Source organism: Temnothorax americanus, unplaced genomic scaffold (genome assembly GCF_048541705.1).
Source record: "Temnothorax americanus isolate GAGA-0224 unplaced genomic scaffold, ASM4854170v1 Scaffold3, whole genome shotgun sequence".
NCBI classification, from domain to species: domain Eukaryota; kingdom Metazoa; phylum Arthropoda; class Insecta; order Hymenoptera; family Formicidae; genus Temnothorax; species Temnothorax americanus.
In genome coordinates, this window is record NW_027509442.1 from 6566276 (window position 1) to 6592161 (window position 25886).

General features: G+C 31.4%; 3 protein-coding genes across 7 annotated transcripts; 2 read left to right on the forward strand and 1 right to left on the reverse strand.

Moving 5' to 3' along the window:
- The first annotated feature begins 1901 nt into the window (after positions 1-1901).
- On the forward strand, positions 1902-9016 carry Trf2 (TATA box binding protein-related factor 2). 4 transcript variants are annotated; one of them, XM_077412080.1, is made up of 5 exons: positions 1902-2104; positions 3436-3780; positions 4929-5179; positions 5403-5497; positions 5902-9016. In XM_077412080.1, the coding sequence occupies exons 2-5, from the start codon at positions 3448-3450 to the stop codon at positions 6141-6143; spliced, it is 921 nt and encodes a 306-aa protein (XP_077268206.1). In that variant the 5' UTR covers positions 1902-2104; positions 3436-3447; the 3' UTR covers positions 6144-9016. The 4 variants fall into 4 exon arrangements, with proteins under 4 accessions (XP_077268206.1, XP_077268208.1, XP_077268207.1 ...); XM_077412082.1 differs by having other exon boundaries at positions 1919-2031; XM_077412081.1 differs by lacking the exon at positions 1902-2104 and adding an exon at positions 2125-2544.
- A 526-nt stretch (positions 9017-9542) lies between these two features.
- LOC143900576 (centromere protein I) lies at positions 9543-14018 on the reverse strand. The gene is made up of 15 exons (XM_077412079.1): positions 13857-14018; positions 13437-13562; positions 13172-13321; positions 13013-13101; positions 12636-12766; positions 12379-12556; positions 12184-12296; positions 11925-12079; positions 11632-11832; positions 11443-11549; positions 11131-11319; positions 10921-11045; positions 10730-10847; positions 10477-10647; positions 9543-10196 (listed from the first exon to the last, which is right to left on the reverse strand). Exons 1-15 carry the CDS (start codon positions 13909-13911, stop codon positions 10119-10121), a joined length of 1986 nt encoding a protein of 661 aa, XP_077268205.1. The 5' UTR covers positions 13912-14018; the 3' UTR covers positions 9543-10118.
- An 885-nt stretch (positions 14019-14903) lies between these two features.
- Positions 14904-25661, forward strand: Ap-1sigma (AP-1 complex subunit sigma-2). Of its 2 annotated transcripts, none has more exons than XM_077411055.1 (5): positions 14904-15067; positions 15154-15332; positions 16092-16200; positions 16311-16448; positions 21987-25661. In XM_077411055.1, the coding sequence occupies exons 1-5, from the start codon at positions 15065-15067 to the stop codon at positions 22029-22031; spliced, it is 474 nt and encodes a 157-aa protein (XP_077267181.1). In that variant the 5' UTR covers positions 14904-15064; the 3' UTR covers positions 22032-25661. The 2 variants fall into 2 exon arrangements, with proteins under 2 accessions (XP_077267181.1, XP_077267180.1); XM_077411054.1 differs by lacking the exon at positions 21987-25661 and adding an exon at positions 20368-21410.
- Positions 25662-25886: the final 225 nt, after the last annotated feature.

Consider the following 25886-nt stretch of genomic DNA (forward strand, 5'->3'; position numbering starts at 1 on the left):
GATCTACTCGTTTCCGATTTTCCGCCATGTTTTTGGGATAACCATCGGCGTATCAACTAAAGACCATTGCACGTAACAAAGTTTTAGTAATCGTAAGGTTATAAGAAAATAGACCACGCACAGTCGATTATTCTTCTCGCCCTTGTAGTCCAGTCAAATTAGACAAAAAAAAGGCTTTTGCTCGGAAGTGAAGCGGTATCAATGAAACCTTTTTAGGGTTGTTGGGGAGATGTAGAAGAGCTTATTTCTCAGTTGTCGGGTTAATCGGACCGATGGGTTTTTAAGGGGGGGAGAGGGAATGAAAAATTTCGTTTTTTTTCGCAATAACTCGGCGAATTTTGACCATACATGATTTACTAACCTTTCATTTTGTAGCTCTTTTAAAGCCCTACAATTCATTCCCTAAAGACCCTAACTTAAAATCAATATTTATCGAGTTCTAGCCGGTGAAAGTGGGAAAAATGCATTTTGTCGCGGTTTTTTGCGTTTATCTCGTTTCCATTAATAGATAGAAATGTGCCGCCACTGACAAAGTTGTAGGGCTTAAAGAGACCTACAAAACGAGGGGTCAGTCGTTCAGATTCGTTAAAAATTGAGCCCAGGGAAGCCTCTGGAAGTCGCGCTTTTAACGCGTGGCCGATAGTCGCCGGCGGCGCGGCGGCGGCCCGCCGGCGCCGCCGCGATGACGATCGGCCATGCAACGGCGCGTGTCGAGTCGAGTGCGCTCGGGACTCGCTAGAACTCGACAAATATTGATTTTAAGTTAGGGTCTTCAGGAAATGAATTGTAGGGCTTTAAAAGAGCTACAAAATGAGAGGTTAGTAAATCATGTACGGTCAAAATTCGCCGAGTTATTGCAAAAAAACGAAATTTTTCATTCCCCCTCCCCCCTTAAAAACCCATCGGTCCGATTAGCCCGACAACTCAGAAATAAGCTCTTCTACATCCCTCCAACAACCCTAAAAAGGTTTCATTGATACCGCTTCACTTCCGAGCTCAAATGTCTAATTTGACTGGACTATTGAAGAATAATCGAGTGTGCGTGGTCTATTTTCTTACGGCCTTACGATTAAAACTAAAACTTTGTTACGTGCAATGGCCTTAAGGCCTTCACACGCGAATCGACGGAAGACGTAAGACGTAAATTGTAAAGGAAATCCACCAATCAGAGTCGACTATTCCCCTCTTTAATGGAGGATTCACACTGCGTCCGATGTTCGACGACGATCCGACATCCAATAGGAAATTTTTGTCTCTAAGGGTTGATTTATAATAGCCGTAACCGTTGATTTAAGCCGTAATCTTTAAAAAATTGACTAATCACAGTCGAATGTGAGAAGAATAATCGACTGTGCGTGGTCTATTTCTTAAAGATTACGGCTTAAATCAACGGTTACGGCTATTATAAACCAACCCTAATAATAAATTCTGTTATTGGATGTCGGATCGTCGTACGTCGAACATCGGACCACATCGGACGCAGTGTGAATCCTCCATAAGAGGGAAGAAGAGGGGAATAGTCGACTCTGATTAGTGGATTTCCTTACGATTTTACGTCTTAGGCTGAGTTTCCACTGAGCGCGTCACGCGTCGCGTCGTCACAAGTTAACCACGCAAAACATCCCATTTCTTTCATTACATTCTTGTGACGGGATCGAACGGGGATGTTTTGCGTGGTTCAACTCGGAACGCGCTCAGTGGACAGCCTTACGTTTTCCGTCGATTCGTGTGTCCTAAAATCTATAGTTTACGTCACGTATGTACACACACTATAGCATTTTAGTTAACTAGAGTGAATTTTGGAACGCAGTCCTGGAAGTTCTTCAAAAAGGAACAAACCTCTCGTATCACGCATCACCGCATCACCTTTCGAGATTTCACCCCCGTGGTTAGCTATCTTTGCATCGCAAGTGGCCCCGCGGTCGACGGTCGTCAGTTGGCCGCTTGGGTCGCGCCAGTAGTCGCCAGTCTAGCGAATATGGCTGAGAACAATGGCAATGGTTGTTATTGAGCCAACTTTGCGTTCCGCTGGTACTTGTCAACAAAGACGTTACCCTTGATCTGCGCGCGACGGATCTCGCCGTCGCCTGGCGTAGAGTAACCCGTAAGTTGCCGGCGTTCTCGGGATTACCGTCCCCCGTCGTACCGGCGGGCGAATACTCGGCGAGTGTCTCTCTCCGCTCTCCGCTCGCGGAACGTTCTCCTCGGACGGTGCCGCGCAGCGAAGCGGTCGTAAACCTCTCGTCCCCGGTGCCGCTCTCGTCGATTCCCCGTTGCTTTTCAACCGCGACCCTCGCCCGTCCCTGTCGTCGGCGCCCGTCGACGTCGAGGGTATCCGTCTTGTGACGCGCGAACGGCCCTTCCTCCCACATGCGGATGTAGCGCGAGCGGCGAGCATCGTACGTCCCCAGCATCCGCTCGGTCTTCTCCCTCGCCGCTCGCGCGATCCTGTCCCGTCGAGGACCGGTCGGACGTACGATCGCACACGCCTGACTCGTTGACCTGTCGAGACCGACAGCCGAATGCCGACCGGTATCTCGAGCGGTACGATAATAATTCGGTTTTACTCGCTAGTCCAGTTTCTCCGCGCGAAGGGGATCGGAAATGAACGTTATTTCCGTGACGATTAATGTCAAACAGTCCATTTTAGCCCGGGATATAATTTACTACGGTTTGCGTACACCTTGATAAAAGTTTTTTTTTTTTTTTTTTATAAATTAGTTCATTATCTTTGGCATTTATCTTCGTTGGCAAACTGTCGTTTAATGTTGGCTTTATTACTGTATCATTTCTTCTCTGAGCATCACTTGAATTTTATTTCCCACGAGTCGTTAGAAACGGCCAAGGATAGCCACTTCTCTCCTACAATTATGCATTCTCTCTCAATGTAATTTACGTGTAATCACACTAAAGAATATTCTGTGTAAGAAATATTTCAGTTTGTATGTGAACTATATGAATTTTGAAGCAATCGAATGTTTCGCGAACTGTGCGATATTAAAAATAGATGTTTCATAAATTAGCATAAATTTGTTACTTAATTTTTAACGGATATAGAAGCAGGATGTACACTTTGATAATAATAACCGAAAAGATAGTAATGAAGAATATTTGTATCTCTAAGATTAAGATTAGAGTTACAAAGTATAACTTTTTAATATTCAAAATTTTCTTTGTGTTAACTGCAAATATGTTGGATTTTTAATTAATTTAAAAAAAATGTAAAATTACATCATTGTATATTAATTACACCACCACACATGCATTTTATTACATTTTATGTCAATTGTAAAAACATTTTTTTTTTTTTTTTTAATTTAATGATAACTGAGGCAATATACATTAAAATGTATTTTAAGTGTTAAAATCTGAGACAATTTAAACTAATATAAAGAATATCAAAATTTTAAAGGTTGATTTTATTATATGTTGCAGAACCAGGAGATTATGGCAACTGCTATTCAGGAGAATGGCATGAAACCGTTAACAAATAAATCGCTGAATCGTGTAAAGGACGTTAATAATTTGGAAAGTGCAAACTCCTGTACAGAAAATAAGGACAATAGATTGTTTGATGGTCAACTTCAATCGTACGTGGGTCATACCGAAGAGCGTCATGAGGCGATCCAGGAAGAACCTCGGGAAGAGGCCCACGAAGAGCCTCCTGAGCTTGATATCGTTATTAACAATGTAGTTTGCAGCTTTAGCGTAAGATGTCATTTGAACCTGCGAGAAATAGCGCTCAAGGGATCCAATGTTGAATACAGAAGAGAAAATGGGGTATGTGCTGATAATTTTTATATATTTGCACTCTCTACAAGAAATGATTATTCTCTCTTCTTTCGTTGCGTCGTTCTTCGACGAACCAAAACTTGCGAGATGAAAGCGCTAGCCCTATATAAATTTTGGCTTTCTCACTGGTTCATTACATTTGCAATTTTTATCAGAATGTGTTGTAAGTTTTTTGCCTAATCTCCACTATAGAGTTTCCACAATTCATGTTTCTAGTAGTTTGTTTCTATCATAGTGAAATATTTTCCTATTCAAAATTCTAATATCATATATATGTGAAATTTTGAGAATTGAATCAGTATCTTTTGCTTGATAAGTAACTGCTCTAGCCATGAATTATCCAGTATATTAAGAAATGATTATTATTGTTATATAATTACAAGCTAATATCTAAGAAGAAAAACTGAATTTTGAAAAATATGATTCAAATAGTCAATGGATTTTAAATGGGTCCTCTCTAATTTATACAGAGTTTATCTTTATTTTGAGTCATATATTTCATTACATCAAGAAAAAATTAGTTTCTAATTAAAAAGATAATATCATCACAATATCTTTTTTCAAAAACTGTTATGATTACTGGAGACTTGTAGTTCTTAGTTACGATCTACAATTGTAACTTGAAACATCTTTTTTTTTTTTACTCAGCACTTTATACATATTAGATTACAGCAGTTGTAATAAAATACTCTTGATACTGATTATTACGTGTAAAGGGTTTCTCATTCATCTTCTAATCAAAGGTATAAAAAAAAAGAAAAAAAAATTGTGAAAAATAAAAAATCGTGAAAAATAAAAAATTGTTGGAGCAATAATTTTTTTCAAGTTTAAAATATGGTTAATTTTGAACTGTAATTAGAAAATTAATTTTGTTGAGTCTAAGTTGATGGATGTCTGTAACACTTTAAATTTTAGTTTGTAAATAAAAATTTTTAATTGTATGATAGTACATAAAGAGAGCATCTTGATTTTTTATAATCGTTAAATATATATTTTTAATTTATTATTTAATATATTCTGTTTATAAAAACACAATATATTCAGAATAAAAAGGCTATATTTAAAGTACATATTAAAGTATATTTTAAAGTGTATACGTAAAGCGTATATATTGATTCTGTTTGTGATACTTTTAGATGATAACGATGAAATTAAGGAGACCATATACTACAGCATCCATCTGGTCATCTGGTAAAGTAACTTGCACTGGCGCAACCAGTGAGATTCAAGCAAAAATTGCGGCACGCAGATTTGCTCGTTGCCTTCAAAAACTTGGATTCGAAGTGAGATTTAATAATTATAGGGTGGTCAATGTATTAGGCACTTGTTGTATGCCATTTGCCATCAAGATAACATCATTTTCGATACATCACAAAGAAAATGCTGAGTAAGTATAAAAGAATGGACAATTAATAATAAAATTATATCATACTATGAGTATTGTTTCAATTTGTTTAAAGAATTATTCAATTAATTTACCGATATTTTCAATCAATCAATGATAAAGAATCTAAAGTATTCAAATTATTATCAATGCATTAGTTAATAATTATACAATAGAAATACATGAAAGCACGATAGTTATATTAATATTTATATGTGATATACAGTTATGAACCGGAATTACACCCTGGTGTTACATATAAGTTAAAAGAACCAAAAGCTACTCTGAAGATATTTTCTACAGGAAGTGTTACTGTAACAGGTCGGTATTTATTACGGTTTTGTTACTGTACAGAGACTTGTTAACTTTTGATATATTATTTTTATTATCAACAGTTTTAATCTATATATATTCCTGACCATGTATATATATATAAAATTATATCAGAAATATACAAGAAATTAAACTATATTGTATCGAAATAAATCAATACTTTTGCACTAATCAATATTTTTACATTTGATCTTTTTTTTTGTTTTACAATGCAATATACTGCTTAAAAGTTTTAATTGAATAAAAAGAACTGAATATATCATGAAAAGTTAAATATTAAATTTACATGTTTAAATCATAAATATCAAATTATATTTCAATGTTTATATTTGATGAATAAATTGACTGACATAAAGCCACTTTATAATATATATTTGTGTGTTATGTTACAGCACCTAACGTTGCTTCAGTCCAAGCGGCAATTGAACATATTTATCCACTAGTCTACGAGTTCCGGAAGGAGCGATCAGTAGAGGACGAGCTTGCGTTGTCAGCGAAGAAACGCAAGTTAAACTCGAACAAAAGAAAACTGGATGAGTTCCTAGATGATGAGCCAGATATCTCGTATGAAAGTATGATCTCTGATGCAGAAGACGCACTTGACGAAGTAGGAAGTGAGGGCAGTTGGGACTGATCTGTTTTATTTTTTTGCTCTACTGTTAAATGTGAAACTGTTGTCTATATCTCGTTCTTTCGATATAATAGATACATACTGCTCGATGTACAAAAGTGTTATTGCTAAAAGTGAAGTGAAGCGTAAAGTCGTTTCTATACAGTGCATGGACAAATGTGTGAGTGTTAGAGATAAAAATAGAGATACGCATATGCACTTACGTGTACGGATATACACAGGGGCATAATTATCAAGTACACATCAACTGAACTGATCATCATCTTAAAAATGATATCCTAAATAGTTACTTTTGTTAGCAATATCACGTTATAAATATAAATATAGATATATATGTAATGCGTAATACACACATGGTGTATTACACATGTAAATATGAATATATATATATATATATATATATATATATGGTATTTATTAAATATATATATATATTATGTTTACAAATGTAAATATAATATATATATATTTATATTTGTATTTATATACGTATAAATATATAAAACTTTACATATGGATGTATCTTCGCCATCTACATACATACATACATAGTGTATGTATGTATGTATGTATGTATATTTAAATGTGCGTAGAACACGTTTTTAATTATAGAATTCATTAATTTTTTTGGAGTTTATTTATCATTAGGCAAAATTCATATATATTTTCTGCTTTGGACAAGTGATGAGTACAGGTTTAAAAAGAAGTGCACATTGTTTATGCGTACATGCATACGTATTATGCATATGTGCATGTGAATTATGGCCTGTACATTTATGTTTCCATTTATTTCATGTTTAATTATAGTTTTCGCTTAATTAACATATTGTGCCAAAGATAGATATTCAAAATTTAAGACAAAGTAATCAGGATGAAACACACGACTTTATGTACTAACTTCCACAGTGTTTACAATCGATTGGAATATGGCCGAAAATATTTTAGTTTTCCAATCAATATTTTATAGAATGTATTCCACTGATCAAAAAATTATTTATTTTATGATTTGGATTCTGTATTCTGCAAAATGCATACCAATCAATATAAGTCCGTACTGCCAACAGCTCGTTCTCGCTCAAATAACTTCTATTACTCAAGAGTTATGTATCTTGTGGTTTATTATTATTATATTCCTACTTTAATATCTCTTAATATGTCTTTTAAATGTACAAATTTTGTTTTGTATCTTTATATTTACAAAATTTTATATACGAGATATATTGGTAGGAATCGTTTAAATATTATAAGCACATGTAAATATACGCCTGCACATTTGTTAAAATATCTTAAACTATAGTAAACCTACGTAAAAAATTATATTGACGATAGCATAAGAATACGATGAGTAAGAAAAATTAAATCTTAATAAAAAACATGTCATTTTTATATAATTAACCAAAAACTTGTATGAACTCCTTTCGTTTCAAGATTTTGTTATACGTATTATGATAAATTTTTGTGTATTTTTCTATTTTTAGAACACATCATTGAGTATCAAAATTTTACGTTAACAAACAGATAAGATCATTTTGCATTGTTTGGGCGAATACGGGCTGTTTTTGTGGGTGTAAACGATGTAATGGTTAAATTTGGTTTTAAAATGTCTATTACATCAAAAGATGTCGTCTGGTTTGCAGTATTCATGAATTAAGATTTACGTATTACAATAGTGTTTATTTTATTTGCGTAAATATAAGAAAATGAAAGAAATCCTGACATTAATTTAGAACTGTGACAAACTATTTTTTAGAGAAATTATGAAAGTTCATTGTGTTAGTGTTTTGTGAAAGGTACTTCTTAAAATCGCAAGTTTAAACATACGAAACGAATGTATTGTGTTCAATGAGATATTTATTTTCGACTTATATATACATATATAATGACTGGAATTGCATATTCTAGAATCTGCAACAAAGACATTAATAATGCGATAAGACCTGTTATAGCGTTAGTTACTGTTTTTTTTGTATTAGTCATCTCTACATACGCATTAATACATACACATCATAAGTATTTATTTGTCATTTACAGTATCCTTATATGATATTATGATAAGCGCATTTGAAATTTGAATCATGTCATTTTCATAAATATTAATTTCCTGAAAAATCTAAAGTGTCACCTGAACAGCCTACGACGATGTTTATTTTGCCCATTCATAAAATATTTTCACGAAAAGAAATATTTTTACACACGACTTTGCAAATCTAATTAATCGTATCTTTAGAACTCAGTTTTTATTATAAAGATGTATATCGGATATTGTGCAAAACGTTACACTGAGGGTATAATATAAAATGCGTTGTCTTTTTTATGCTTCGCGATTATTCACATGTACACAAAGTTTAACCTTCTGTTTGCATTTAGCTGAAGAAAAGCAATATATTGGTAAAAATATATAGAAAGATTATTAAAGACATGCGTAATTCGTTAATAGGAAAAATTAATTATGTGAATATCATATAAATATCTTATCACACATTAAGTACAAGAGAATACGATAAGGAAGGTATGGCCGATATTTTATTAAATGATTAATCTGTTCGTGCCATATGACATTATATATTCGTTAAAATTAGTTAAAGCAGAGTTTCATAATTTTCATAATGTATATATTGTTTTTACACTGATTGTGAGTAAATTTTTTACGATTTAAGCTAAAGTCACTGCCCTTAGTGTATTCAATTAGAAAATGTAAGACTAGATCCACTAATGAGTATGTGACACAAACTAGACACATTTTGTTTACATTATTGGAAATAAATGCTATTTGCGTTATTAATCATAGGAATAAAAGTTTAAGCGAATAAAGAAGTTGAATGATAAGACATTGTCGAAGAGTGTAATGACAAAAATAAATTCTATCATATATTTAATTTCCGTGATTAGTGTAGAAACGTTTCCTTTTGTTTGCATTTAATTTTTATATTAATATCTAATAAAATATAGCATATCGGCGTGTGTGGCCTTATATGTAATATTTATGAATTTTAAAAGAAGTGAAATTCTTCTCGAATCTCAGTTTTAAAAAATTAAAAATTTCATTGTGTTATTTATAAAAAAAAACGCTTTCTTTTTTAAATTATATTTTTTATTTTCTTTATACTTGTACATAATCAATGCTTCAGTATTTTATATGTGTGATATGCAATTAATACAATTTATGTTCATTTATTTCAATTCTTTTTATAAAATTTTTACGTTCAGTCATATATTATCTTTTTATGTATTATAATAGACTCTGGATATATATCTTATGTAGTGCACAGCTGGACCGTTAATGCTGAACGTCACTATAAATGCTGAATGAGACAGCAATAGAGAGTAAGATGATCTCTATTGTCATTAATAATTCGGACCCCACTCTCAATATGTTGCCATATATTGGGAATAAAAACTACCGTAATTAGGTAGTTATACATAATGGAAAAAGTACGTATTTATCGAACTTTTGTGAATTGATACGATATTAAGTAAAACCAAAATATTAGTTTCCGATAAAAATATTATAGTGCATTTTCATCAAGCAAAAAATAGTAACTAATTTAAATTGTGTTACGGCTATTGAATGTTATAACATAATAATATAAAGCATTTGTAAATGTTTTTTTAAATGTGATTATTTATTAGTCAAATATTTACAAGAGAATTATTAAAAGATATTTCATAAATAGTTTCTATTAAAATATTATAAACTAGTATATCCACAATTGATTCAAGTAATAATGTACATTATCATTTCTCTCGTAGTAATGCATATTAATAAATATAACTATCCTAACAAGTGTTGACAGTATGCTAACACTTTGACAGCAGATTTAATCGATACTTTGCAACGAATTGACATTTTTAAAAATATATAAAAGCTTAATAACTGACTCTTTAATTATCTTTACATTTATTTGCTCCGCTAGTTAATTTGCTGTTGATGCTTGATGCATATTATAAAAAATATGATCCGTTCTTTTTCTCCTAAGTTTAAAGTACATCTTCATGAAACGCAGCGAGAAATTCGTTTACTGCAGGATAGTAGTGCAAAGCCAAGATCTTAGCATCCTAGAAAAGGAATAAAAGACATCTCTAAAAGACGTTAAGAGTAAATGTACGCACGAAAAAGTCAAATCCAAATATTTGTTTTAAAAATTAAATAGTAATATATGTAATTTTTTAAATAAATCAATTTTTTTTTATTAAAAATTTTTTTAATAAAATGAAAAATCGTAGTTTAAAATTTCCTGTGACATATTAGCTCACAATAAATTACAAGTCGTTTAAATTTGAAATAAAAAATTTATAATAGATATTTTGTATGTGTGTGTGTGTGTGTGGCACTTACCTCTTTTGTATCTATATTTAGGCCTTCTTTATTCATTGTACATCTGTAGAATAATATAGCACAATGATTGCTAATATTCAATAAGGTGTCTAGATCACAGTCTGCTAAATCATCAATCACTTTTTTTGAAAGACTTTTCAGAAGGTTACCATTCTTTCGGTCACTAAAAGGCTGTTTAAACAATTCTTTGAGTTTTGTTTATTTATACATATCTGTACGAGTTTAGCATTTATTATTTCTTCTTCGTACATACCTCATCATACCATAACGCTTTATGAATATCATTTGCATAAATAGATATAATGCGAACTTTTTCTTGATACACGTCTGATGGCATAATCTGGCATAAATGTGAACTCATTTTGCGATATCTGTAATCCAAGTATCAATAATATAGAATAAAATTAACTTGAAAGTCAATAAAATATTAAATAAAATCAATACCTTAGTAATAATCTACAAACTCTCGATAAAATAGCACAACTCTTCGTAATAAATGCTCCATTGATGACCGCTGGTGGCGGCAATGTCCAAGATGATACATAACTACGGCTTTCTAATGTACAGATCTTTGAAACAAAACAAATAAATAATAAAAAATCAATCAATTAAACATTTCAGCTACATTATTTGTAATTTGATTTTTGTATATACCTCTTCATAAAATGCCAAAATTTCTGATAACAATATAATATTGTAATTGTGTATGTTTAATCCACAAACAATCAGATTTTCTGATATCGTTGTAAGCACAGGTACAATTTCTGCTAAATCTTCCAATGGACCTTGTCGCAAAAAGGACGATGCATATTGACCTTGTTCTTCAAGACCTTGTCTTACAAACTGTAATGAATTGTCACATTAATGTAACAATAATATATATGTAAAGAAAATAAACTATAAACGTAAATGTATTCCGCAAAACTAGTTTTGCATACTTCTGTCAAAATAATATCCAATCCTTACCAAGTTTGTCATTAGTTTCTGCAGAGATCTAATTATTTCACATTTTACATTTAAACTTGACTCATAAAACACGTTTTGCACATGTATCAGAATGTTTTCTCGTAACTCTGAAAATATAAATATTTCAATTTAACATTTCAACATTTGAAAGTTTCAACACTTTAAAGACTAGAATATCTTCGTAGTTACCAGTTACTGATATAGAAGTCATCCATGGCAGCAAATCGAGTAACTTTAGCAGATGCTCTCCTGAATTGTAATATAAATATTCATCAAAAAACAGTTTAACTATAAGTATCCCTTCTTGCATGTATCGAGAAAATTCGACTGTCATAGTTAAAAATTTATCCATTTCTTCCTCAGAAAACTTTCCATTTTCCAGTATAAATGCTAAAACATTAACATACTGACTATGTAGTACATAAAGCTTATATTAGTTTTTTTTGTAGTAACAGTAAAATAATCAAAATATAGATACATACCTCTCGTAAGCGTATTATAAAGATTATACGAAAATCTACTTTGGTATTGAAAATCTGCATAAGTAAGAAGATGGTAACCAACCATATTTGCCAAAAGTGAAACGGCATTACAAGGCAATTCAAAAGTCTGATGATACTTTCCTAACTCTTCTATACTGGCACGTGTAACACATATTAAGTGTATATATATAAATATGTATTAATATTATATATTAATATTAATATGTGACATATGTTATTTCAGGTATATTATACTCACCTGCTTATATCAAAAATTGACTTTGCATATTTATCTTTAAAAATACTTGAACCAATGTGAAAATAACCAACCGATGGTAGAAGCCTCTTTTTCCCTTTTCGAACTCTCGTGTTCTATGTGCATGACAATTTTTATAATCTATCTTAAATTCATACTATTATACATATTACGATACATCTGCATATTTCTTTGTACCTGCATCACGTTCCAATTGAAATAAGCTCGAGTGTGACGCGATTGTTGAATTTCCGCACGATCTCTGGCATCTTCCAACGCTAATCGTAAGAATTCGGGTATAGGTTTCCACACACTTTCTATATTCACCGATTGTATTTTCTCGGGTACCAATTCTGGTTTATACGACTTAAATAAGCTACAAACACGTGTTCAATAATTAATTATTAAAAAGAATAATTTCTTTACTAATAAAGCAAATTTGCAATTATACTTACGAAAGTAATGCAATAATATGTGTTGGAGGTTTGGAATAATTTTTTTGAAGCGCTAATAATCTCGAGACATCTCTGCGAGAAACATCTTCCGGTTTTGTCAGCACGTAGATAAGACGTGCTATATAACGTTCCTGAAATTCACATTTATACATAATACAGAATACTATATTAAACTGACTTAAAGCTTAATTTAAGCGATGTATTTCAATCATTACATTTTGATACATACACAAAATACATATTATAAGACAAACTTTTTTTGTTTTCAAAATAATTAAAAAATTTCTTAATAACATAATGCTAAGAAAATCAAGTCATATTTTAACACTTCTCTTCTTAAATATTCATGTAAAAAAGGATATATATATATATATTACCAGTTTCTGTTTCTTGAGCATAGTATAGAAGAAGACGTCATAATATATGTTGATTACTTTTCTATCTACTAATTCGTAATCCCATACACCTAAACATCAACAATATTTTCAAAATATTTTTATAATCAATATAAGGTCTTGGTATAAGAATTAAATTACCTATGATCCATTGTATAACAATCACACAAACGGTAAACGGTAGATTATTCAACGAAGATAGACACCAGGTGATCATAGACTTCACTATTTCCTCGGTCAGTTTATGCCTTGGAATCAGACATTTGATCAGCGATACCCGTTTGACGGCACCTGATACATAAATTTGGAGCTCAGTTAATTTACGAACTTGCACATAAAGATCACGTAGTCTTTCAAATTGATGAAATACTATAACATTAATATGTATTATTGACGAGATACCAACCTAAATCTATATGTACAATTACATCTATGAGCTTTACGAGAATATCGTCATCTAACCCTCTTGCGGCAGCTTCCTCTTGTAATATAGTAAGACACGTGACAAACTCGGGACACGCTGCGCCTTTTGCTAAAAGAAGAAAAGAAGGAACGACTCTTAATCCCTCAGTCTGATTGTTAATCATTAATCCAGATGCAATAACCATTAGTTATAATCTGAGCTTTGTATGACATGTGCATATTATGTAAAAAGGTACATATACTCAAAACGTATTATGTAAAATGTAGATATATACGACACATATACATTAAAATTTATATCAAAACAAATGTTGGAAACATGCTCCATTTAAAGGAAGTGAGGAGAGTACGTGCACGTAAATAAACAAGTAGATCTGGAATCATATGGACGTTTGCAACTTACATTTGAGAGCCTTTATGTATTTCAGGCATGTTTCCCTCGTCTCACTTTCCACCATCCTGCTAGGTTCGCTAAGTAAAATCACACGAATCAAATCACCTGGAGTGTGAGTAAACCCTGGAAAATCGTGACAGAAAACCGCGCAATCTCTCCCCCCCTTCTTGCCCGACACCTATGAATTCAAATCAAAACATATATGCGCAAACGCATCATTTTAAGGCCGTATTACATTACGAATTGCGAACTAGTTGCCGATTGGGGTTGATATTTGCGAATTGACCAATCAGCCGGCAAGCTGCTTTGCTCTGATTGGCCAATCCGCACCGTTAATCGTAACCCTAAAGGCTGATTTATAGAGGCCGTAACCGTTGATAAGAAATTGAAGGCCATTGCACGTAATGCGTAAAGGCGTGAGCCGTAAGAATTGACCAATCACAATAGAATTTGAGGAGAATAATCGACTGTGATTGGTCAATTCTTACGACTCACGACTTTACGACTCGCATTGTAGACCTAGCATAAAACTTTGTTACGTGCAATGGCTTTTATAAGAAAGACGGTTTTGAAATAATATCTAATTTATGAATACCGGCCTTTAATACGGCCTTTAAAGAAAAAAAATAAAAAGTAATAAGATGAACCGAGGGTCTGTTATCTATTGCTGAACCACGCTGAACTAGCTGATGCTGATGCACACTAGTTCGGAGTTTATCTTTTACTCCACAATCGATCCACATTAAAGGAAAAAGATAAACTCTGAACTAGTACAGCCAGTTCAGCAATAGAAAACAGAGATTTATTAATCTGCAGCTGATAGAAATTGATATTATATTGTGGACCGAGCTTAAAGTGGACCTTAAATGATAAATAAATTGACCAATCGCAATCGCGAGAGTGCTCGAGAACATGGGTCGCCATTTTGAAACTCTCCGCTGTGGATTGGTCGATTCTCCGATCGTCAAGTCTCATCGCTGCTTGCGTTTCATTGCGTTTTTTGCGTGCACTGTGCCGTGATTTCTAACCGCGCACCCTCGCGAAAGTTATGACAGTCACGATTTCTTAAATCCGGACAATCCGGTTCGGTTCGGTGATTTCGTGCGTTTATACGTGCGCAATTTTTGTGGTGGTGCCGTCGGTCGTTATCTAATTACGCGTAGTGCTTAATTGTGAGAGATAGATAATTGCGCGAGACGAGAGATAGCAGCGGCAATATGGTAAATCTTTACGCCATGTCCCCAAATCAATAAGGAACGTAACAGAAGTGTATTCGACGTTGACTATCGCCGTTTTTTTTTTGCAGATGCAATTTATGTTACTGTTTAGCCGCCAAGGAAAGCTTCGCCTACAGAAGTGGTACGTCGCGCATCCGGATAAGCTGAAAAAGAAAATCACGCGCGAACTGATCACCACGATACTCGCACGAAAGCCGAAAATGTCGAGTTTCCTAGAATGGAAGGACGTTAAGGTTGTTTACAAAAGGTATATGATTCATCAAGAAAGTACTCGGCTATATATAACGTCCACTTCTATCAGCAGATAACTTTAATCTTAGTTTCTAGTTTTTAGAGCTAGAAAAAGATAAAAACTAAACTAAACCCCGAGAGTCAAGTTGATCTATATTGATAGAAATATAAGGGTGATTTGACACTTGACGCTACAAATGTTTTTTGAAGCGTTCCTTTTCTCATTTCTTTATTGAATAAAAGGAGAAGAGAAATGCTTTGAACCATTTGTAACGTCAAGTGAACCACAGCCTTCGACCAGACCCGGATTAACTTAATTGATGATTAATTTAGCAAGTACCTGTGTTATTTTGTTAATATGGATAGAATTACATCTTTGTTTTTTAAAACGTGTATATATATATATATATATATATATATATATGGAAGTATATATATTAAATAATTTATATAATTGAAAATTTTGTTTATATGGATGAAATAATTAATAATTAGTATAAATAATTAACGTGAATTTTGTTAACATATGGAAAGATTTGATTAGGAACAAGAAGCTATATATATATACACAAGACGTTATATATATATATATATATATATATATATATATATATATATATATATATGGCTAGATATTTTGTTTCTGCCAAATTAATTGTCAATTTATCAGAGTTTTATTCAGTTGTTCTAATCTATAATATCATATTTTGAAAGGTGGTCGTAGAAAATTTTACCTTATGACTGTAAAAAGAAAGCTTTGGGTTTATCCTTACAGATACGCAAGCTTATACTTTTGCTGCGCAATTGAACAGAACGACAATGAATTGCTGACATTGGAGATTATACATCGATATGTTGAATTATTGGATAAGTATTTTGGCAGTGTAAGTATTATATTATCGAAATTTATTTAAAGTGTATTTTACCAAGTTTTGTAATTTGTTTAATTGTATATTATAATTCTAATTTATTATTAATGATAATATATTATTAGGTATGCGAGTTGGATATAATTTTCAATTTCGAAAAGGCATACTTTATCTTAGACGAGTTGCTTGTCGGTGGGGAGATTCAAGAAACTAGCAAAAAAAATGTATTGAAAGCCATTGCTGCCCAGGACCTGTTACAGGAGGTTAGTTACGGGGATGTACCCCTTGAATTGTAACATGCCTTAATTTATTAATAGCACACAAAGGTTGTACACATATCGTTTCCTTTTATAGCCAGTTTTTTTGGGCTGTAAGAGAAGTATTTTTTTTAGATCGTTTTATCTAGCTGTTTACACTTAATACATATTTAAGGAGCCATCCAGCAAAACTATATCCATAGATAGAAAGTACAAATTAAAATTTTATACTTGCATTTGCATAATATTTAATCAACGTTTGCCAATACGTTAAAACGATCTATACGCCATTCCTCCTATATGCTCCTTCTTGCCAGTCGTGCATCGTTTTTTGATTAAACGATCGTGATGTTGCAGGAGTCAAGCATGTATAAAATCTATTTAAACTAGGTGAGATTAAAATGTTTTTTATTTTCCTGGTTTAATTCTTTGCAATATATATATATATATATATATATATATATATTAGTTTATTATTTTCTTCTTATGGAAATAAACCTGCGAAACACATACAATGTTTAAGCAATTCTTTTTGACATAATCGGTCTTAACTATTGTTCGCTTTTTAAAAATTCATTTAACACCTAGTTGACAATAGATTTATGCAGATACAGAAACGAGTACTTACAAAACACGTGCATGAGAAGGCATTTAAATATATTAATGATTGCCTCTTTACACGAAGCAATTCGAATTTCCTAGCTTTAGTATTGCCTGTCTTGCATAATCGTAATAATGTACATATTATATCTATCTACAGACAAATGAGCTTTTTTTTGTTGACAATTCTGTGTTGTTATATTTGACGTTGCACGATGTGATCGAACGATATTTAGCTTTTGCATTCCCGTTGATATTATTCCGTATACATAAGAACTTTATCGCTTGTACGATATGTATATTCACATTACAGCATTATGTTTGCAAGTTACTTCACACATGCTGTCTTGTATAACATACAGAATATGACACAGGACCAGATAATTTTTAATATTTTATAATATTGTTTTTTTTTATATCAGTTATAAATGTTACTATGGACTGGGAGACATTTTCAAAGTTAATAACTTTTTTATATCAAGCCTTCGGATCTCTCTTCCTTTGTCAAGTGTCTCTACTATAAATATAACACCCAACTTTTCTATATATTCCAACTGTCCCACTTTTTTTAAGCATGATCAACATATCGTCTGCATTGTAATGTCGTATATCGATGATAGAAAATTGTAAGATAACAAGCTTAAATGTTAGACAAGCTTGAATGCTGTTACAGGCGATCCTGCGTGCGTAAATGCTTATGTACGCTTCTCGTTTAATCTTTATAAATGAGCTTGTATAGTACTTTATTGTTAACATTTTAATTATTGACAACATTAAGTATAATCTGTGCAACAGCATTTATATAGGCAATACTATTTGATAATATTGTTGCGTAATTTATATATATAACAGAAAAAAATATTTTTTGAAGTTTATATTATTTCTTCTAAATACATATATAAGAAACGTTGGTCGCCTTTAGGTTTTTGATAATTGTAATTTTGATAACTGTAATTTAAAACAGGGTAGTACAAAAGAAAGTATTTTTAATACCTGCTGAAAGATAAAAGATTTTTTTATCGAACTCGAGGTATTTTACATAATATATATACAATGCAGAAAGTAGTTTGCAGTTAATTTTATTTATTTAAAAGAGAGATCATACTAAATTTTTTCAACCTACGTGCTATGAAAATATTCTGTTTGTATTTTTGTGCTCAGGTGTGCACTAATGAGTTTAAAGTCTCATACAGAGATTTTATGTAAAGTACACTACTGCAAAAGAAAATTGCTAAAATGTATAAAATAAAAATTGAAGCGAAGATAATTTAAATTTTATTTAAGATGTGAACATTAGTCGAAATTTTTAAACTGCAGTAATGAGTGAGAGATACTTCTCACTGTTATTTCATTCATTCTGCCATCTGAATAGTTCAATTAATTAAATTGTGTATTAATAACATATATGTATATTGTCCTCAGTACACATGCCATTTAAATGATTTGATAAGAGTAATGTTGAGTATCATTATTCATTCTAGTCTGTTACTAGCTTTTTTTTACTAAAAAATTATTTTGCGAAAAATAGACATGATAAATATAATGCTATACATACATCAACTTTTCTAATTAAAAAAAATTATAAATTATATTTGTTCAGTTTACGAAATAAATTATAGAGAAAATTTATTTTTGTCTATTTATGAATTATATTATTCTATATGTATATACTACATTCGAGCTTAAATACTAATATTTCAAAAATTTGATATATTGTTAAGATATTCTTTTGGTTTGTATTTAAAAACCATATCACATTTTTTTATTAATGATTAATAAGTTATAATGAAAAGCATTGTTACTTTTAAAGTGTAAAATTCAAGTAACTGGAAAATGTTAATTAAACTAAAGTACTATATTTATGAATAATACATATTTATAAATGTTATCAATACATGTTTACAAATTATTAAAAAAAACCGAGCATAATTTGTCGAGCACCTATATATAATCGTATATCGATATAATTATTTCATATTATTCTTTGTAACATACTTTCTGTAGATGAAATTAGTAGACGTAATAGAAATTTCTAGGAAACCTGTAAAAACCTGTAAAATATTTCATTGTATTGCATAATTTATTTTCAAAATTGCGTTTGAGTTGATTAATTTATGTATGTATTGGTTTAAAATAAACCATGTGCGTGTTATGTTGACAGAATGATGAAATATTCTAAAACCGAATAAAAAAATGTTACTAATAATTAGATTGCGGATTTGCTTTTAAGCAACTCGTTCAGGTATCAGATGACAGTCATTGTGCCCGGTAGAAACGTGGAGGTAGGAAGTATAAAAAATGTGGATGCGTTAAAGGGAAAGATATTGCTGGGCATATCGACTATTATCAGAAACTGAGCGGTTAAAATCAGACGAGTTAATCCGCAACCTGCTATTAATTGCCATACGAGTATATGTTTATCAGATCCGTACGAAAGCATGGCATCAATACAATGATTTATGCACCTGTATCGTTTTTAATAAAGGTAAAGAAACGTGTTGACGTATTATTGCCATAATAATATCTTACGAACTTAGTACTCAGATCTAGATTAATCAGTTATTTCATAGATTATGATAGTGAAACAGCACTAGAACTAGGATAAATGAGAAGTGTATTATTACGTATATATGTTGCTATTTATAAATAGAATGTGGATATGTGTATATGTATGCCTTCAAAGTAATAAATATTTTTCAACAATTGTATTAATTTTGTAACATTTGTCTCGTATATTTTGTTTTCTAAGTAATGTCTCACTTAGTTTTACTTTTCACGAAATAACGAATTTCAAGAATTTTACGCAATTTCATTAATAATATTATCAACTATCTTACACAGGATAAGGCATTTGAAGTATGGCACATTAATTAATTAAAGTATTTTTCAAAATATTTGATTTCTGGGAAAAATGTTACAAGTAGAAAATTGTAAAATTTGATTGTATCGTAATTGAATGAATTTGATTATTATGATAATTAGCGACTTATTGTATTTGTCCAGAAAAATTATTTTATATGTGTAATTTTCTCTAAACCAAATAAGACAAAAATGATGATGGATCATTATTAACGGAATATTATTTTTATTATTACATTTACGCGATAACACTCTTGAAGTTTGAGAAAATATTGTAAAATAATTTTTATGTGGCTTAGAGAAAATATTATGGGACTTTTGTACGTAGAGAACTAATATTATAATGTTTTAAATGTTGATAATATATTACACAGTATAATATCATGTGTGTAAAAACTCATGGTAGATAGGGACGAAGTAGAAGTTTAGCGAAGACTAGTTAGTTTTTCTTTGTTTGTTGTGGAAGGACGAAGCTGTGGAAGGTGCTCTGCGGGATGTAGGGCTTTTATAGGTACCCTATTGTTTGCATGAGCTTCATGGACAAAGTATCGACCCACACGATCGACCGAAAAACAAGAGAAGGCTTACCCGCTGCATGATGCCATTACGACTCTACTATATAAAAACATAAATTTTCGAGTCAACTTTACTAGTCATATACAAGATGTTTGAGGCGTCGTGTGTTTTCTCTCTTCGGTGACGAAAACTCGATGGAATAGATAAAAATATTAAAAAATCAATTTTTTTTTTTTTATTTTAGATTGAATATATCATGGCAATTGAAAATTTTGTCAAGAGGTACTGTTTATTTAAATTAAAGAAAATAAAATTTTTGAAATATTAAATTTTTTTTATATGTAAAAACTTGAAAAATATCCACGAAAAATCGATTGTTGGAAGGTGCTCTGCGAGTTCAAAATTGGAATAAACAGAATAAATGTAAAAATATTCTTTTTAGTGTGTTAATAACTACCGACAAAAAGTTGACAGAAAGTGCACGATGCCTAGAGCATTCTCTGTATATGTTAATATATTTTTATATATCGAGAAAAATTCTCTCTTGCACATATAGACTAAATTGTTATGTTACTAACCAAAGGGTGAACTACGGTTCTAAAATCTTAATTATCTTTTAACATACGTATTAACGAGTAAGTGATATATATAGTTACCCTACGTACTTTAATCTTCAACTATGGCAATAAAATTATCTGTACTCGTAAGTTATTTTTATGAAAGCGTTGTATATGTACTACTGAAAAGCGTCAGTATTAATGTGATTACTTGCATAGAACGTACACCTCTTACGCATCTATGTATCTACTTAAAAGAACACAAAAAGGAACCTACTTTAATTATATAAATAATTGGAAACTTATATATTTCTCTATACTCTTTATATATTATATATATGCATATGCATATTATATAGGCATCAATATAAGCGTCAATTTTTAATGTTATACATTAAGTGTACTAGTAATAAATATATCATACGAAATCTTTTTATATTGTAATTTAAAATTAACGCGCATAATACCTTAGTCTACGTTAGATCGATCATTTGCGTTAGTCCTCAGGTGTTTGTTGAAAATTAGTTTATTAGTAAATAATATACAAGAGATTCGCAAAGGCAACGAAATAATGTGTTAGCTGGATATTTTCTATTATAAGCTGTCGCGCGGTGTGAGCATATTGAGCCGAATCGCTTTCACTCTGATCCCATCTGGTGGATGGGATCTCCACAATTCGACATGTTGCATGTAAAAACAGAGCAATTTTTATTGGCGCTTAAGATTTCAATCGAGGCAATACACATGAACATGCGCTTTGTGTAGCCAGACAAGTAAAAGTTACTCGGTTATATGAAAAGGGTTCAGTTCACCATTTGAAGCTGCATCAAGAAGGGAATTTTATTATAAAGTAGGTACGTGTACGCTTATATATATATATTTTTTTTTTTTCATCCTATTTTTCGTAATGTGTTTATAAAGTGCAGCGTCAAAGTAATTGATCCCTGTTCATATTATTGTAAGGCATTTTGAATACGGTATTGATAGACTTGTTCTCTTGTGTGTGTTGCAGGAGGAGACTCCCCAGGGATTCTTTGAAGATCACGGATTGGGATAATATTCTTTAAAACAATATGCGTGCTTTTTTGTAAGTTTACATTCCACACACGACTATGTTTTACCATTCCACATTTCCATTAACGCAAATCCCCATGTCATTATTTGAACTTTAAAAATTAGAAGAAAAAAAAGAAAAAAGATATATGAAGATTTTTTGGCGTGCAGACATATTTCCACAATTATCACATTTATTATTTTAATGATACGGTCAAAAGTATAAATCAGAACCAACTTTTTTCATTCCAACTTTTTTAGGACGTTCTTTAGTTTTAAATAAAATATATTGCCTGTTTTGCCAGTATATATTTATACAATTCTGTTGAATTGACAAAAGACAGAATGACAAATGGCAATCAGGTGTGTTTTAATATATATAAACACGCCGTTTATTTAACATACATTTTATCTCGTTTAAAGCAAAGCCATGCAATAAAAAAATTTTTTGACTTTGTGATCTGTTTATTGAATGAAAAAAGAAGTGACAGAATATTAAAAAATTATAATACGAATGAGAGCGATAGCAAAAAAAATTTATACATATTGCGAAAAATCGAGAAATATGATTTCTTAGATTAATTAAAAAAATTTTTTTTTACGGAAATTTTATGAAGTGAGTACCTACAGAATGAAATATAGCGTTTACACATCAAGTTTGAAACACAAGTTATTTATATACAATCATTCAGTCTGACAATGAGATGTGATGTATTGTTAATTAAATATCATATTCTGTATTATATAATATATCAGTGACATTCCGGATCTTTCTCTGATCCTGAATATGGATATACAATAATAAGTGTCTGCACGTTTTCAATTGTTAGCAAGATTATTATAATCTATAATAATAAGGATGTTCTCTGATTGGAATGTTAAGTATACAGACTGAGTCTAAGAGGAAGATTGGTAGCAAATATGTATTCTTTGACGCGAAATTTGTCAAGGTCCTTTATTATTGAATGTTCCATTTGATCAAGATTAATTAGTAATTATAATTAGTAACTAAAAAGATAATATTAAAATGCCATGTTGATACACGTTTATGTCCTGTAGAAACGAATCATGTAGTAGAAAAACTTAAAAATACAAAGTTTTCTGTTTTTACTGATGAAATATCAGATATTTCGAATGAAAAAATGGGTTTCATGTTCGATATGTTAATCCCGAAACATTAGAAGTTCATTCACAATTAGCACAACTTATTGATGTGGATACGGGCAGATTCTAGTGCAGAGAAATTATTTAATGCATTTAAAAATAAAATGTACATGCTCGAAATACCTTTTTGGATTATTATCGTTTGTCATGCAACAATGTGTCTTATGACACTTTATTCTTGAAGAAAAAATTGAAAGAGATGTGCAAAAATGTTTTGACGCCATCATGTCCATGTCATTCTGCCGCATTAGCAAATTGTTAAATTAGAAGTTTATGAAATCAATATAGTTAGACTGCTACTTGAAGTTCCGTTAAAAAAAAATCGAACATAAAGACTACATCTTTACTACCGATTTTTCTTCAAATAGATCCAGACTAGGGACTCTAATATAATAAAGAGACTGGCCATAAGTCAGCCAGTTTCGATTGGTCCGCCAGTTTTGTCAAAATCAAGAGAAACAGAAAGAGAAAGAGATATATCTAAGAGAGAAAGAGAAAGCGATATGAATGTATATCCTTTTCTCTCGCAGGATTTTGACAAAACTGGCCTTATGCGGCCAATCTCTTGTTATAGGGTCTCTAATCCAGACTAGTTAGGCAGTATTAGTATCTTTTTAGAATAATTATAATAGTATAGTTATCTTTAACTCTTAACTGATATTTGTTCCTAAAATTCGTATTTTAAGAGACTATCTTTTTTTTGTAATTTTTTCACTCATCAATGTTTTAGTCTCTATCATTAAACAGGCGGTTATGAATAAAGTGGAAATTAGCGCAGTTCGAATACAAAACGTGCTAGATTCATTTGAGCATGAATTTTAATTTATTTGATCCTGAATCCATTATTTTTGTTTCACACGTCTCATTCTGCCATTACTTATAAACATTATCTATTGTCTATATTAATATTTTATTTTATTTGTTCTATTGTCGCGTTTCATGTAATATATTAATCTACACTTTAATATAGCTATATAGATTTTTTAAATAAAAATATCTAATATCTCAAAAATTTACATGTTAGGTTGATGATCCGGCCGATGACTGAAATACATCCTATCTCGTTTATTTTACGTATATGTTACTTTCCTGATTGAGTAGTAAATATCACACAGCACAGTTAAGAGTTAAAGAATATTTTAATATTATTTTAGGATTTTTATCTCCTACCATGATGCGCGCATTTAGGCGACAAAAATTGAATTTAAATTTAGTTTTTTGGCAGTAGGATTAGGAACGTTTAGCGCGACTAATACATGTATACATGCCTCTGCATCTTTGTTAAAGAGTTACATCGCGTACCGTGTATTTTTATGAAGCTTAAAAGCGTGCGTACGCGTACGTAGCGTAGCGAAATGTAAAAGTTATCGATTTTCGTGTCCAATGCAGTTGTCGAAGTGTATCGAGATATTTTGTTACATAAGTGTATACACCGTTGAAACGTGCAATCGAAGTATATACCAACGTGTATTAGAAATTTCGATTTGTACTTCCATATTAAAGATCGGACAATAAGTTAAGTACATTCCTAAATGTTCGCTTGTAACATTTATACGTTACGATATGATATATACACGCGCGTTTTACACACATATCTAAATAATAATGGATTTAATCGAATCTGATTCGCATTCCGAGAAGGTATTCGTGTCCAATAAACAGCGTGCTCGTTTCAAGTGTTCAACGCACGCAGTTACTTCTCTTTAAAGATTTAGAAGAGCATAAAAAAGAAATATATATATATATATATACACATCTATACACATCTATATGTGTATATATATATATATATATATATATATATATATATACACGCTCTTTGTTCGATTTTCCATATCTAAACAGCCTTTTTGTTACATATAAATATCGCTTGAAAAATTATAAAGCTTTAAAAGCGGGATGATATTGTTACGCGATATACTATAAAAGAAAGAGAGAGAGTGAGAGGGAGAGAGAGCGGGAGATTTATACATTATATCTCCGTCTGTTACAACTCGACTAAACGTTATATTTCGCGTATGTGCGTAACGTCATTTCTTCCACTTTATTTTAGTCGTCCAAGTATTCTTATGCGTACTTCATTAAGCAAAGGATCTTAATATACGTTTAGATCGAACTAACAAGGCACGTAACATTTTTATCCTTGCACCTTGCAACGACACGATCGGTCCGCGACACGCAGACGCGGTCGTGAACGTCGCGTTTTACATTACGTTAAATTTTCGAGTTATAGAAAGCAGCGTTAGTGTACATACTTTGTCGCAAACGAATCAAAATAGTTTGATAAGTTTATCTCTTTGTTGCTACCGCTCTGGTACCGATGTTTGACGAAACGATCGGACTGTAGGATAAGGCTCTATATCGATGTTAAGAATGAAATATGTATTATATATACGTTAAGAGACCAAATGTTGCATTGACAAAAGACGATGCTTTGTGCTCCGTCCAAAAATAAAGCACATAAAAAACAGACGATTTATTTATCTATACGTTATTACTGCACCGAATAATTTCGTAGCTATTTCAAGTAAGAGAATCTTCGGAAAAGCAACGATCTTTCGCAGCAAAGAGAGAAGAGAAGATTGCGATTAGGATTTACGAACATTTTTCGCATTTGAACGACATTAGCACGGAATATTAATATCAGCGTTATCTTTAAGCAACGATCGATTCATTAATTGCCTCGCGTATGAAT

Coding starts and splice junctions, on each gene's coding strand:
- LOC143900576 (XM_077412079.1), bottom strand. CDS start 13,911: ATGGTGGAAAGTGAGACGAGGGAAACATGCCTGAAATACATAAAGGCT. Junction 12,767..13,012: donor TGCTCAAGAAACAGAAACTG/GTAATATATATA, acceptor TGTGAATTTCAG/GAACGTTATATAGCACGTCT. Junction 10,648..10,729: donor AAGCGTTATGGTATGATGAG/GTATGTACGAAG, acceptor TTGTTTAAACAG/CCTTTTAGTGACCGAAAGAA.
- Trf2 (XM_077412080.1), top strand. CDS start 3,448: ATGGCAACTGCTATTCAGGAGAATGGCATGAAACCGTTAACAAATAAA. Junction 5,180..5,402: donor CATCACAAAGAAAATGCTGA/GTAAGTATAAAA, acceptor TGTGATATACAG/TTATGAACCGGAATTACACC. Junction 5,498..5,901: donor AGGAAGTGTTACTGTAACAG/GTCGGTATTTAT, acceptor GTTATGTTACAG/CACCTAACGTTGCTTCAGTC.
- Ap-1sigma (XM_077411055.1), top strand. Junction 15,333..16,091: donor GTTAAGGTTGTTTACAAAAG/GTATATGATTCA, acceptor TTATCCTTACAG/ATACGCAAGCTTATACTTTT. Junction 16,449..21,986: donor CCCAGGACCTGTTACAGGAG/GTTAGTTACGGG, acceptor TGTGTGTTGCAG/GAGGAGACTCCCCAGGGATT.